General features: G+C 46.0%; 1 protein-coding gene across 1 annotated transcript in view; it reads left to right on the forward strand.

Annotated features, from left to right (window-relative positions):
* LOC142905582 (exosome complex exonuclease RRP44-like) overlaps nucleotides 1–12,859 on the forward strand; it is an 85,065-nt gene extending 72,206 nt beyond the window's left edge. The window contains exons 3-6 of the mRNA XM_076052209.1: nucleotides 9,075–9,202; nucleotides 10,267–10,353; nucleotides 10,762–10,918; nucleotides 12,619–12,859. Of these exons, the coding sequence (XP_075908324.1) occupies nucleotides 9,075–9,202; nucleotides 10,267–10,353; nucleotides 10,762–10,918; nucleotides 12,619–12,840 (594 nt within the window). The 3' untranslated portion in view covers nucleotides 12,841–12,859. The remainder of the gene's footprint in view (nucleotides 1–9,074; nucleotides 9,203–10,266; nucleotides 10,354–10,761; nucleotides 10,919–12,618) is intronic.
* The last annotated feature ends 2,279 nt before the right edge of the window (nucleotides 12,860–15,138 follow it).

Consider the following 15,138-nt stretch of genomic DNA (forward strand, 5'->3'; position numbering starts at 1 on the left):
TGTGGTGAGTGGAGCGTCAACACTGCTGAACCAAAATCAAACCCAGACACCTGCAGTGTGCGTGTCTCTCTCCCCGTGGTCGCATGGATTTTTCTCCAGGTCCTCCGGCTTTTCCCTCCACAGTTACAATCTGACATGCACTTAGAGTATGTGGCTGCTATCAATTTCAAATGTGATAAGATACTTCACTGAACGATCATTTGTGGCCAGGTCACTTAAAAAGAGCTATAGAGCTCTCAGGGTCCTTACCTGGTAAAGTTATTTAGTTTATAGTTTTTAAATAGTTTTAATATAAATTTTGATTTAAAGCTTTCGTGACTGCAGTAATTCATATTCTTAGTTTTTTTTCGGTAAAGTCACGTTGAAGGGAAACAACAAAATAATAAAATATATAAAACAATAAAAACATTCTCACGACGTTTCGACCATAACTCAAACGGTCGTCTTCAGGTGTGTTGGTTTGCATACATTTATTTTTAAACGGCGCATTTATTTATTTATAAAAACGTTAGCGCCACGCGCAACGATTTGGCAGTTTATTTAGGACTAGCCCATCTATATTCTGAAAAGAGGAGGGGGGAGACGAATTTTTTTATAATGTATGCTGTCTGAAAGCCACTGTAAGCGTGAACAATCAATTAAGACCTGAAATGGTTTATCAAATCTTTCCAATGATTGCTAAGATAGAATCCATCTTCTCGGTTGAAATTGTCTCTGTGCTTGTATATGTGGATAGCCTCATGAACGAATCTCTCATGGAAGCCAGATGGCTTACAAAGAACCTCTGTCTTGGAAAAGTCAATGGCATGTGAGCCTACTGAATTAGAACAATGATCTGCCACGGCCGAGGTGTTGGTCCTACCGTGTTTAAGGTCTGCTTTGTGTTCACGAATGCGGTCCGAGACATGGCGTTTGGTTTCTCCAATGTAACTACTACCACAGAGGCAACTTAGTTTGTAGACACCAGGGTATTGTATGTCCGGAATCACATCTTTTACAGACGGAACCAGATCACGGATTTTATGTAATGTGTTGAAACGGACCTGGATCTTGTGTTTATTTAGGATTTTGGAGATCTTTTTTGTGACCCCCGCAATGTAGGGTAAAGTGATGGTTTTGAAAGGCTCCTCAAAAGGGTTCTTCTTCATGGTTTGAGTGATAGCTTTGCGGATTGTATAGTCGGAGTAACCATTAGCCCTAAGAGCTTGGTGTACGTGCTTGAGTTCACTGCTTATGTGTTCCTGGTCGGATATGCATTGGGCTCTATGATACAGAGTCTTGATGAGAGAATTCTTCTGTGATGAATGGTGGTGGGAATCCGGTTTCAGATAAGCATCCGTATGGGTAGCTTTCCTGTAGACAGAGTGGCTCATTGAACCATCAGGTCTCTTTTTAATTAGGACATCCAAAAAAGGTATCTTGCCATCTATTTCGACTTCCATGGTAAATCTGATGGCTGGGTGTATGAAATTGATGTGGTCGAAGAATTGGTCTAGAGCAAGCCGGCCATGTGGCCAGATGACAAAAGTGTCATCACGTACCTCTTCCATAAGGTTGGGCGCAGAGAGGCAGTCTGGATGGCGTCAGTCTCAAATTTCTCCATGAAAATGTTAGCTATAACTGGAGAAAGGGGGGAGCCCATTGGGGTGCCCTCAGTTTGTTTGTAGAAAGTTCCATTCCAAGTGAAGTATGTATTGGTTAAACAGTGTCTCACCAGGGGGGGTACCTCAGTGTTTAGTCCTTGATGAACCAAGTCTTCAATGATTGCAATGGTGTCAGGTACAGGAACCTTGGTGAATAAGGAAACTACATCAAAACTGATAAGCAGGTCGTCTGGGGACAGGGAAATACCCTTGATTGTCGATACCAGGTGAGTCGAATTTTGTACCACAGAGGTGGTCTTTCCAGTGAAAGGACGCAGGATTTCAGACAAAAAACGAGCTAGTTTGTAGGTGGGGGAGCCGATAGTAGAGACTATGGGACGAAGGGGTGTATCTACTTTATGTATTTTTGGTAAGCCGTATAATCTTGGTGGCCTGGCAGCAGAAGGTTTCAACGAAAACTGTTTAGATTGATCAATTAATGCGGTTGAATCAGAAATTATTTTGTTGGTTTGTGTGACGAGGCTGTTGGTGGGATCTCTTTTTATTTTTGTATAACTACCATCGTCGAGTAATTCTTAAATTTTGTTGTTGTATTCTATTTTATCCATGATGACAGTAGCATTGCCTTTGTCAGCTGAGAGGACTACAATATCATTCCTCTTTTTTAATTTATATAATTCAAAACGCTCATCTTTGCTGAGGTTGCTAGCTGGCATCTTAGCGTTTTTGAGGGTTGCAGCGATTTCAGATCTTGCTACGTCTGCAGCGATGTGACCCAGGCCCCTGAGAGCAATGTCGCAGCCAGCCATCGGTGGCTGGCTGCGACACTCCCGCTACCCGAACGTACGACTGCACCGTGACGCCCCGGACGCCGTGACACCTCACCCGTCTGTCCCGTGGTCGGCAACGTCGGGCTCATCCTTCTGTCACTTGATGCGCGGCCACGCGGCTCTGTATGCAAGCCGTCGAACCCAAAACACGAACGGTGACACGGTGAATTGGAAGTCAGGGTGGATGAAGTGGCACCACTGTGATATTTTTTTGTTTGAAAGCATGGCAAACTCACCTGTGATTCAACCTAGGTTATTAAGGTGTTGTAAGTTGATAGTCTCAGCCCAGTCACCAATAACTGCACCAAAAACGATATTAAATTTGGTCGTGCACTTCGATTGTTTGATTTCCATCTCTGAGAAAACTACTGCGTTTGACTGCCATGTGATGAACATTACTTTGATTGGCAGAGTGGTTGGAAAAGCACTGCCCCCCTACAATTTGGACTGCATTTCACTTCAATGGATCTTAGAAGTAGCTCTGTTATGTCTGCTCCTGTGGGTCGTCCTTGACCACGAAGGGTTTGTATAGATTGCTTGTCTTGTGCGATACCATTAACACAATGAGAAACTAAATTGGTGAAAAGTTAAATATATTGTTAAGATGTATTCTTTGGGTTGTATCTTTATTTAAACAGATGTCGGTTAATATTCTACATAATGTACGTTAGGTACAAGGTTGGCATTGTGGTTGTGCTTTTCATACCTATTTGCCACTGCACAACCGAGCGACACCATGGCTGGCACGGTTTAGTAGGCTGCAGTTTGTTTATCCACTGCAAAAGCGGATCCATGCCATGGACGGTCAATGCTTTGAACAAGGCTAGGCACGTGCAGATGACGCTGTGGTGCCACGTCCCCGCGGTGTACTGACTGCCGTCACACAATGTGTCGCTAGCCCCGCCCCTGGCCCTGCTCGGCCCCCGGATATATTTGGATGCCTTGTGGGGCCAGCATACTACGGTTTGGTTCTGGTTCGACACGGCAAAAAGCCAGTGGGTGACCACAGACACTTCGAGAGATCTGCACTGTCTGGGTTCCATTGTACCAGTGGAAAAGGGATACCGGTGACGATTGGCCACGTATGTGCATATGCATGTTGAACTTCTTCCGTACCATACGTAGACAACCGTGCTAATCGTCGGTGTGCTTGTGCAGGGCCATTTTGTGCGCTCTCTGGGCGAATGTGGGGATAAGGAGACGGAGACGGAGGTGCTGCTGCTGGAGCACGACGTGCCACACCAGCCCTTCAGCCAGGCCGTACTTGCATGCCTGCCCCCTCCCACGTTCAGCATCACAGCAGAGGTACGCATGAGACGTGTGACGATATGTCAATTCATCGATTGAGTTCAATTCTTACGCCTGCGGTGTGTTGGTGTGCTTGGTCGTGCATGTGAGAATCCTTTACTTCAATGTTCTTTATTACAAGGCCCACGGGCCACTGGTGGCCCCTGGGTGGCCTTTGGTGTGGCCCATGACGTGTGGCCCCCGACGTATAGGCCCCCGACAATAGACAAATGCGAAAACACCCCCCATCATCATCATCGTGCTGTCAAACCGCAATAGTTTCAAGATGTTTGGCCTGCGTAGAATACCTTCTAGAGGACCTCTCTGGAGCTCTCCCTCCAGTCGAGGTCCTTCCGCTGCACTGGCATGAACGAGAAGCCACGGGGCTCTACGCCTTTACCGCAGACCGTATATAGAAAAGCCGTCGACCTGAAAGAAAGTCGATGGCTCGGACACATCATCGTAAGAAGAGAGGAAATTCACATCGGAGGAATGAAGGCGATGGACTTATGGAAGCACCAGGGCGGAGACCCGAGAGGCAGGCCTCGAGAGATGCGGATCAAAGTGGTGAGCCAGGATATGGAGGACTTTGCAGTAGCCGTGGAGATGGTCCAGTACATAAATGAATGGAGCAAGGGGACTACAGACTTTTTTCCTATAACGCTGTACTTGCGTTCCTGAAGAACACCGAATTGTGGAAAAATCGCATAATAAATAATATAGGGTAAAGCACAGTCCGCGATAACACGTGAGATGCGTACGCAGGCTTAACAAAGACTTCGGGTACGTGAGTAGCATCTAGAAGCATCCAGAAACATCCCGCCTTGTGTGATGCTACACCGAGGCAACCGTACAACCGCTTATTCTGCCTCGCACAACGCAGTTCTGTTCACTCGATCGCCTTTTATCCAATTCGCATCCATGTTATGAAAAAATGTGTTCCCTAATGCATTCATCGTATTATATCTAATTCACGATATGAAAACACGCAGAGTTATAGGAGAACGGACTGTACTTTCAGAATATTCAGTCGCCTATTGAGAAGATAGAACGCCATTAGAATGAAGTTGGTTTACCCATGTATGGCTCACCCTGTGTTTTGTTTGTTGTAAGGCAGCGTTTTGTTGAACCTGGTGCTGTGTGTGTCCCGTACAAGGACCAGGCTGGCAGGGAGGACCTTCGTGCGTTGTCCATCTGCAGTGTGGATCCTCCAGGCTGCACAGACATCGACGATGCCCTACACTGCAAACCGCTCGACAATGGGAACACCGAGGTATTCATTTGGTGGTGGTAATCGTGGTCACGGTCGCGGTAATTCGTGCCTATTCCTTTCATGGTTTTGTCAATGCTAGCGGAGGTTACAAGGGGAGTTTAAGTGGCACAATGATAAGTGCACTGCACATTCATCCTGTCAAGCTGGTTTAGTTCCAGTCATGGCTAACACCGGTACAGAGTGATATCTAAAAAAAACTGCCCAAGTTCTCCCCTTCACCACCTGCATTGACCATCGTAACAAAGCAAGGTCAAATGACAATCGCAACCCATTACGGCATGGAGAAGCCCTCATCCTGCAGTGGATTGACAAAGGGGTGGACAATATTCCTGTTATTAAGTTTCCAAACATTGTTGCCTTAGTGCCCGTATTCTTGGTCTCTGCTCGGCTCAGGACTGACTTCAACATGGCTTGGTTCTGGCTTGATCTGCTCCGTTGCCTCCAAAGAAGTATGAGTGGCTCAGCTGTGCCTTGGCTCAGGCTCAGCTCACGGAAATTCTGAGCGTGGCTGGGAGCATGCAGAGATATACGTGGAGGCACAAGGGACACGGAGGCTCAGGGCTGGAACCATGCTTAGAGGCAGCTTGGGTTTTAAGCGTTGCTTTGATGTGGCTTATTGAGAATTAGAATCAGAATATTTATACTGGAGGAATCTAATGAGCTATAAAGCTATTTTTCACATGTCCAGTAGAGGCGGGTAAGAACGTTACAACAGCAAACAGTACAAAAACATAATAGTAGTGCAAAGTACAAGAAAGATCAACAAATAACCCAAACACAAACAAATACAACTAAACCATCCCCATCTTACCAGGAAAAGCCCACTGAGGTATTGATTTATTTTTGATTAGTGACCTGGCCACAACTGAATAGCTCAACAAAGTGGCCCATCATTTGGACATTTATAGCAGCCAAAATAATAGAAATAATCTCAATGCATGTTGCGCGAGAGCCAAGCCTGAGCCAAGCCATGGCTAAGACCCCACTGGCCTAAGTGTCCACGTCACTGGCCGAATGCCTGGTTCACAATGAATGCACCAGGTAGTAATGGGTGTGCATTTCATTTCACATTATTGTGCTTTGGTTGGAGTGGCTATGGTGGAGGTTATGCATGTATGTGGAGTGAGCGACTTCCGCCAGACGTCTAGTAGAAGGCGTCTTATTTATTAAAAGCACACAGGGCGATACACTTCGTAACGCGGCTACACCTAGGCTGTACAAACACGCAGCCCATTTGCGTCCTGCGTAGCTACGCTGGCTGGTTGACGAGCGTAGCGGCGGAGACAGAGCTGCTCTTGCAGAAGAACCAGCCACGTGGTCGGAGACGAAGAGATGACGACCGTAGCGACGCAACCAGGACCCAGACCCCACGCTAACAGCCCCGAAGTTCTGATTCGGTGCTCTTTATATCTGCCTGGAGTGGCCAAGCTCCACCTCTGGCCACGCCCCCTTTCTAGAACCTTCTAGGCCCTTCGGGATGGTTCCCGGAGCTTCTCGACTGACTCCGCCGTTGACCTTTACCCCAGATACGCCCCTTCATAATAAGGCATTATGTAATGCAGCTATAACCTTAATTACCCTTACAGGCCGGCAGGTATCACCCTGTCATTACACATCCATGCATGTGAGGGTGGTGACGGTGTGTTAATGTGTGTTCTAGGTTGGGGTACACATCGCCGATGTGAGCTATTTTATCCGGCCGGGGAATGCCTTGGATGAGGAGGCATCTCTGCGTGGTACCACAGTTTACCTGTGTGAGAAGGTGAGATGTGGATTTCTTCTTGCCACAATATCAAGTGTTTTACGACCCGCCGATTTCATCCTTTCATTCTTAACTTTACGACATGATGTAAAATATTACGATGTAACGATCATCGCGGTACCAGTTTCCCCACAACTTTGTATTTGACATTTTCACCACATTTTTTTGCGTGCTTTTCAGTACTTCCCGTATGAATAACGATAACTTAAAAATGAATTAGAATTTAAAAAATGTGCAACAACAATGCTAAATATCTCTCATGATGTTTTAAACGAGGTGATTTTTGTGGATTTCTTATAATATGATGTACCGTGACATCATGAGCGGCAGGCTATCGGCGCAGTGGTAACACTCGTGCCTTGCAGCAAGGAGACGCTGGGTTTGATTACTCAACTCTTGTGCCTTTTTGCTTGCAGCTTTGTTTGTTCTCCCCCCTGTTAGTGAATGGGTTTCCTCTGGATTCATCAGATTTCCTCTAAATAAAACCCATACAATCTTAACTGGCATTCGCGAAAATATCCCCTTGCTGAACAGTTACCTGCAGGTGACTTAATCATGTGTGGGTTTGCTTGCAAAACACTCGTTGAGTTGGTGCATATGTATTTGGCAGATTGTGTTTATTGACAGAGAAGTTGTTGCGTTTATGTGTTTGTGCGCCTGCAGAGGATTGATATGGTGCCAGAGTTATTGAGCTCAAACCTGTGTTCCTTGAGATCCAACGTCGACCGGTGAGATGCACCAACAACTGTGAACTCGCGAGTGTGCACATTGCAACCCATACTCAGCAGCTAACGTGCGTTGTTGCCAGGTGCACATGTAATCCCATGATGCGTGGCACTGTTTAAGTGTCATTGTACAGATCCACACAAGCATGTGTACATACATAAGCAGCCAAACCAGGATGGCACAATGGTAACACATGTCTCACAGCAAGAATGGCCTAAGATTGATGCCCGACTTGGTTGCCTTTCCATGTAGATTTTGTATGTTCTCCCCCTATTTAGCATGGGTTGACTCCAGGTTATCAGGTTTCCTCTCATTGCTAACATAAACGTGTTATTACTACTATGATCCTTAACCATGGAAAGCCTCACTGAATCTCATAACTTCGGGAGGGTACTGCAAAGCTTTTGCAGTCGAACAATGGTTGCTACATATATATTCCAGTTGAGTAATTTGTAACAACCCAAACCGGTATTTGGCCAAACATCCCGCTGCTGAAAGAATGACTCGACTACCAAAAACTTGGCAAGACCCTCCTGAAAAAGAGTCTCGAGACTTTGCGAGGCTTTCCTGAGTGAACACCCTGCACCACTCCAATGTCGACGACTCTGCCACTCGACGGTGAATGGCGACGGTGCATGTGCTTGTGCGCGTGCAGGCTGGCGTTCTCGTGCATATGGGAGATGACTCCAAAGGCTGAGATTGTGAGCACACGTTTTACCAAGAGCATCATCAATTCCAAGGTGATTCCCCCCCCCCCCCCCCCCACAGACGTTCAGTTTTTGTAAAACTCTCGTTTGCTTTCACGTGTATTGTATCGGTGCCTTGCTATGTTAGTGCAGTTGAGGTTTCCGGATGGCTGAGAGGTCAGAGCGTTGAGCTTGCACCTCTGAGTTCACAAGTGTAGCGAGATGAAACGGGTTCACAAGTGGTAGTATGTATGTTGAACTTCTTTCGCACCGTACGTAGCCAACTGTGCTAATCGGAGGTGCGAGGTAGGACATGAAAGTAGTGAGTTGATGGTCTCTGTCCAGTCAACAATCACTGCACAAAACACAGGTTTGTTTTTTTAGGTTAGATCGTGTAAATATGTAAATGTGTCATTAAACCCACCCCCACCCGACACAGCCAACTAATAAGGGTTGTCACGTAAACAGAACATGCCAATTCGTCACGAGTACAGCACACCGGTGTGTTGTACCAGTGACGAATTGGCCACGTTCTGTTTATGTGACAACCCTTACTAGTCGGCTGTGTCGGGTGGTGGCGGGTTTAACGACACATTTATGTATTTACACAATCTAACCCAAACAACCTGTATTATGGATGATATTGGTCACGAAAGCCTACGTGTTAAACTCACTGCATGAAAGACCAACAAATTACATTGCACTAAATTTGGTTAAATTCCAGCTTTGAGAATTAAAAAAATATATATCAATTTTACTTTCTTTGGGTGAGCGTAACCCTCAGTGGTCATCGGGAGCCACGTATACATCTGTTGAGTTCTGGCTTGGGCTTGGATCAGGCGTGGGCATTGTGTAATTGCGAGGACCCCATTGTTCACCCGTGGTGTGTTCATCGTATCCCCGCAGGCGTCTCTGACGTACGCAGAGGCTCAGCTAATGATGGACGACGCTGGGCGGAAGGATCCGGTAACCAGCAGCTTGCGTGGCCTCAACTCCCTGGCCAAGATCCTCAAGCAGAGGCGCATTCAAAACGGGTAACTCATTGTCAAGATCCTCATCCCCTCCACCGCCACTGGAGCGATGAGCCGTATTAATGTGTGCACCGCATTTAGTCGATCGGCAGGTCGCCTGTGGCGCAGTAAAGTGTGGTTACTCCCGTGTCCTCTAAGACATCCGGCCAGCGTGGAAGAGTAGGCTAAAATACATTGAGAGGGACTGTAAAAGGGTGTATCCCTAGAGGGGCCGCCTCTTATGGGAGCCCCCTTCTTCCAGCAGTGGCTTGAGCAAGCAATTGCAAGGCTGCACCTGTTGCTTTTTTGACCCCATGATGCATGAGGCTTGGGTGAATATCATGCACAAACAAGTGTTACAGGATTCATACTCTGGTTTTTTTCGGTAAAGTCACGTAGGTAAAACTGTAAAATAAAATAACAACTAAATTAAATCACGACGTTTCGGGCGCAACACAAGCGTCCTTCTTCAGGTGGGACAACCACAGCCAGAAACAATTGCTGAAGTGGGCAAAAAAGGGCTGTTGTAACAAGAGGCTATATAGGTAAGAGAGTGGGGGGGAGCAAGGGGGGAGAGATAGAGATGGGGGGTGTGGGGTAGGGGAAGTGGGGTGCTGCTAGAGGGATTAAAGGGGCGAGCACGGCAAAATGCCGGGGGGGGGGGGAAGTGAGTGGGGCTGGGAGTGGGAGGCTGAAGAAGCTGGAGATGCGGAAATGAAGGCAACAATAAAGAAGTTAAGGTTTTACCTGGTTAATAACATCCTTCTAGATTGGAGTGTTACAGGCTGCTGCGGGGCTACATTGTGGGCAAGAGGACAATGCAGTGACATAAATTGTTTTACTCTACTTAATGCTCCCATGTCTGTGCTCCCCCACCTTTGCCAACGCGTACTGACCACCACGGTTAAGTACGGTAAAACCACCCCACGACCCGTATGACATGGGGCGGCCCTCATCCAGCAGTGGATTGACTTAACGAGCTGTGCATGTTCAACTCAAATATCTGAGTTTGTGAAGTGTCTTATATTAAGATTCTGTGTTGTTTTGGCTGGACATGATAATCGCTCATGTCCCTTCTCCACCCGTAGGGCATTGACTCTGGCATCCCCTGAGGTCCGATTCCACATGGACAGCGAAACCCACGACCCGATCGACCTGCAGACCAAGGAACTCAAGTGAGTCTCGTCAACAAGACACCTCCCATGACTGCGATCCGACTGTTGTGCAGATCTCTCTATCAGAATCAAAATATATATATATTTCTACTGGAAGAATCCGATGAGCTATAAAGCTCTTTTTTCACAGATGTCCAGTTGGGGCAGGTCACAACGTTACAACAACAAACAATACAAGCACACGTTAGGATTGCAAAGTATTGGAAAGGTAAACAAATAACTTAAACAAATATACAAATAAAACTAAACTATTTTTATCTTACCAAGTAAAACCCTGACCACAAATGATAGCTGAACAAAGTGGCTTATCACGTGGGAAATTTATTATCAGCAAAATAATCTAAGATAAAGAATCTTGACCCTTGTGGTTGATGTGTTGTGGTGGCGGAAACTGGTGCGTGTACACAGGGAGACCAACTCGATGGTGGAGGAGTTCATGTTGCTCGCCAACATCTCCGTGGCGGAGCGCATCGTAGGCGAATTCCCCGAGTGTGCGCTGCTCCGACGCCACCCGGCGCCTCCGCCTTCCAACTACGACATCTTGGTGAAGGCGGCGAAATCAAAGGTAGAGTTAGAACCCCTTTTAACGACCACCCTTGTTAACTAATCGCTTAACAACGGGCCTCCATAGAGCTCAATGTGTAGGCTTAACCGACCATTTCCCTGTTAACGACGGGCTCTTGTAGGTACAGTAAATATGAATTAATGCCACGTAGAAGGAAAACAATAAAATAAATATAAAACAATAAAATTATCACGACGTTTCGACTGCAACACAAGCAATCATCATCAGGTGTGAAAACCACAACAAGAAAATTTGAAAAAAGTGGCAGTTATTTTTAACGTTAGCACCACGGAGAGAGATTTGACAGTTTGTTCAGATGGACGAGTCCATCTATGTTCGGAAAAGAGGAGGGGGGAGACAAAAATAATGGATGCGTTCTGACAGCCACCTTAAGCGTGATCAATCAATTAAGACCCGAAATGGCTTATCAAATCTCTCTCCGTGGTGCTAACGTTAAAATAACCGCCACTTTTTTCAAATTTTCTTGCTGTGGTTTTCACACCTGATGATGATTGCTTGTGTTGCAGTCGAAACGTCGTGAGAATTTTATTGTTGTATATTTTTATTATTTTATTGTTTCCCTTCTACGTGAATTTACCGAAAGAACCAAGAATATGAATCCCTGCAGTCACGAAAGTTTTAAATCAAAATGAATTCATGCATTTATTAACAGTGTTTATTTTAATATGATGTGTTTATAATGTTAGTATCTTTATGTATTAATATCCATTGTTTAAATATTATAAAGTACGTTTTTTGGGTGAACAAGGGAAACTTTCGATGCTATCGGAACGAATTAAGCTTTTAACACGTATTTCCTATACTCGCTTAATGACCAAATCCTTTAATGCTCGTGTTCGTGGAACCAATTACCGTCTTTAAGAGGGGTTCTACTGTCTCTAGATTGCTGTTAACCTTCCTTCAATATCATCCTCCTCGCAAGGAATTCAGAGGTCGTCGGGTGGCTCAAATTTTTGTTTGAGGTCTTTTGGTTTAACCGGGTGAGAACTCAAGAGAACAAAATAGTCTCATTTGCAAGGGTCACCTGGGTCACCCTATGACCCAGAGATTACAGCTGGGACCCTGGCTTCAAAATCCAGCAGCCACATTGAACATACTGTGTTATCAAGTGTAGGGAGTTGAAGGACTCGGCTCGTTTCCCAGCTACTCCACAGAAATAAGCAACAAAAAACCATCACGATAAATGTAGTACTGTATTTAATTTTAGATAAATTCCAGCACTGAAATGTTGAAATATCAGGTCGACTTATTGTGATGAACATTATGCTCAAAATGGGTGGGAATGTGCTACCCCCTACTGTGAAGCAGAGGTGTCTTGAAACGATGTCAGTATTGGCCTGAGCGAGCAATTGCAGGGCTGCACCTTTTACCTTTATCTTGAGATGTAGCCGTATAGTTTCCACTCGCCCTTAGAGGCAGAACAACTCAAAAGGTGTGACGAACCACAGACAACGCTGGAAGGCAGCCAGGCACTGTGCCAGATGTAGATTAATCCACTTGCTGTACTGCCTTCTCCTGGCAAGCCAGGTTGTGGAAACCTGAATGCCCACAGGAAGTGCGCTGAATAACGTTTTCTTTCCAATACACCACAACCCTTGCTGCTTCCCCAGCACTGAACTACAAGCCACGTGCGGGATAGTCACCTCACAAACGCCGGTGTGCCCGATTTTTTTGCGCAGAACATCGAGATCCAGGTGGACTCGGCTAAGGCGTTGGCCGAGTCCCTGGACCGGGCGGCGGTGCCGGGAGCGCCACCATACCTCAACACTCTGCTGCGCATCCTGGCCACGCGCTGCATGATGCAGGCCATCTACTTCTGCTCCGGCATGGAGCCCGACACCCACCACTACGGGCTCGCCACCGCCATCTACACCCACTTCACGTCGCCCATTCGACGGTGACGTGCTGTGGCGTCAGGCACACGCGTGAAATCGACCTTCGCGATTATTGAGGGGACTATGTTGTTGTCTTGGTGTGGTCTGGGACTGTGCTGCCTTTCCCAAGTTTAGGAATTTATTTATTAATTGATGTACTTATGCAATGTTAACTTGTGATTACGGCACACCTCCAATTAGCACGGTTGGCTACGTACGGTGCGAATTAAGTTTAACATACAACTTGTATATCTTTTTTCTATTATTTACTTTTACTGATTTGTTTACCTTTCCTCTTCTTAGCACTCCTATCATATACCTACTGGACATCTGTCAAAACGAGCTTTTATCACGAATCGGATTTCTCCAGGATAAAGATTCAGATTTTGAGTTATTTTTCCAAAAGGTCCTATAAACGGGAAGTTTGGCCAATTCCTTAAATGGTTGTTTGGCTTGTGTTGGGGAAAAACTAGAGGATCCGGAGAACACCAACGGCTACAAGGAGGGTGACAGTGTTCCACGTGCAGAATCAAGAATCCATTGCCGTGTTGCAGCGGCGGCCAAAAGTGAAATGCAATTCTGCCATGGATCGCTAACGATTTTGTTGTGGATCTTAAATAAGAACACAGATATGAGCAGGCAGCAATTTGCGCTACATCTGTTGACAAATAAAAAATCCTCAACAAAGAATTAAATTCATACATTAACAAAGATAATTTCCACCAGCAGATGGTGCTAGAACGTGGTATGGCCAGAGTACAGTATTCTATCACAGCGTTAAATCCATCTGAGTCATTGTTTGCGTAGCTTTCTGGTGGATCGTGAAACCCGCTGAGATCCACCAGAATGAATCGCGGTGCTTGGTGGATTAATACCGCTGCTCCGTTCGCATCTCGTGGCCATACCGCAGCCTGTATCTACTGTAAATTTAATCTGCATATTAAATAGAGGCTACAACAAATGTGAATATTGTTGTTGTTGTTGTCTCCCTGTACCGTTACAGATACTCGGATGTGATTGTGCACCGGCTGCTGGCCGTGTGCGTGGGCGTCGACCCCACGTACCCGGCGCTCACCGACAAGCAGAATCAGCAGCAGCTCTGCAACAACCTCAACTACCGCCACAAGATGGCGCAGTACGCCCAACGCTCGTCTGTAGCTTTCCACATGCAGGTGGGAGGCGGAAGTGTGGGCCACGTGGAGCTTGCACGGCGTGTGCTTAGGCACCTGATAATGCGTCCATTCGTCTCTTGAAAACCATTTTTAAGGTCACGAAAGCAGGCATCGTATTGTGCGTGTAGTAAGAATCAATTGTTTTCTATTCGCACGCTTACGTGTGGTGGTGCCGTGGCTGTACTGGTTGGCTACACTTGACATTGCTTTTCAGCATTCTTCTGTGTTTGCTGAAAAACCTGGTTACTTGGCACATTTGCCCATGATGTGACAACTTTATTTGATTGGCTCTGTCAGGTGATGGAGGATTATAGTCAATACAATTGACATTGTACCTTCACGATTGAACTCAAAATAATCCCCATGACATGATGCCAATAGCACAACTGGAATTAATTAGCGGGGGGGATGCAGAAAAATACCTTAAATTTTGTTAAATAATTGTGGGCCTGGTAAGTGATGCGCGTGTGTCTGCTCTTGGCAACGTAGCGGTGATTAACGGCTGTTGTTGTTGTGGTCTCAGTTGTTCTTCAAGAGCAAGGGAGTGGTGAGCGAAGAGGGCTTCGTGCTGTTTGTGCGCAAGAACGCCGTGGTGGTGCTCATTCCCAAGTACGGCTTGGAGGGGACGGTTTTCTTTGACTCCAAAGATCTCAAGCTCAACGTTACCTTCGACGAGGAGGTAGGGCATGTGTTCACTTAACCGGGAGGCATTGGCATTTCCCGAACGGCTGAATTCTGCATTTAAACCCAGGACTGGCTTAATGCACTGGGACCCAAGCCCCCTGACCATCTCTCTACGATTAGGTTTCTATCAGACACACAGACACTTGGTTTAAGGTGGAAGAACGCAGTGAGATACGAAGCTCCGTTTTTTTGCCATTTGGCAGTGTGGACTATTACAGAGGAAGTTACACCGGTCTATACATTAGAGCCGGATGGCTCACAGGGCTATACCAAAATAAACTGAAACTGAATTTAATGATGTAAATGCGTTTCAATTATAAAACGGTCACAATTAAATATGCTTTGGAAATAACTGCCATGACGGAGCCCGTATTGTCACGGAGAGGACATCAGATTAAAAATACAGTAAAATCCCTCAGATCCGGAAGAATTATAGAGAAAATCTAATGCTTTCTGTAAACAATGAGAA

Source organism: Petromyzon marinus, chromosome 55 (assembly GCF_048934315.1).
Source record: "Petromyzon marinus isolate PM22_M1 ecotype Great Lakes invasive population chromosome 55, UKy_Petmar_22M1.pri1.0, whole genome shotgun sequence".
Lineage (NCBI taxonomy): Eukaryota > Metazoa > Chordata > Hyperoartia > Petromyzontiformes > Petromyzontidae > Petromyzon > Petromyzon marinus.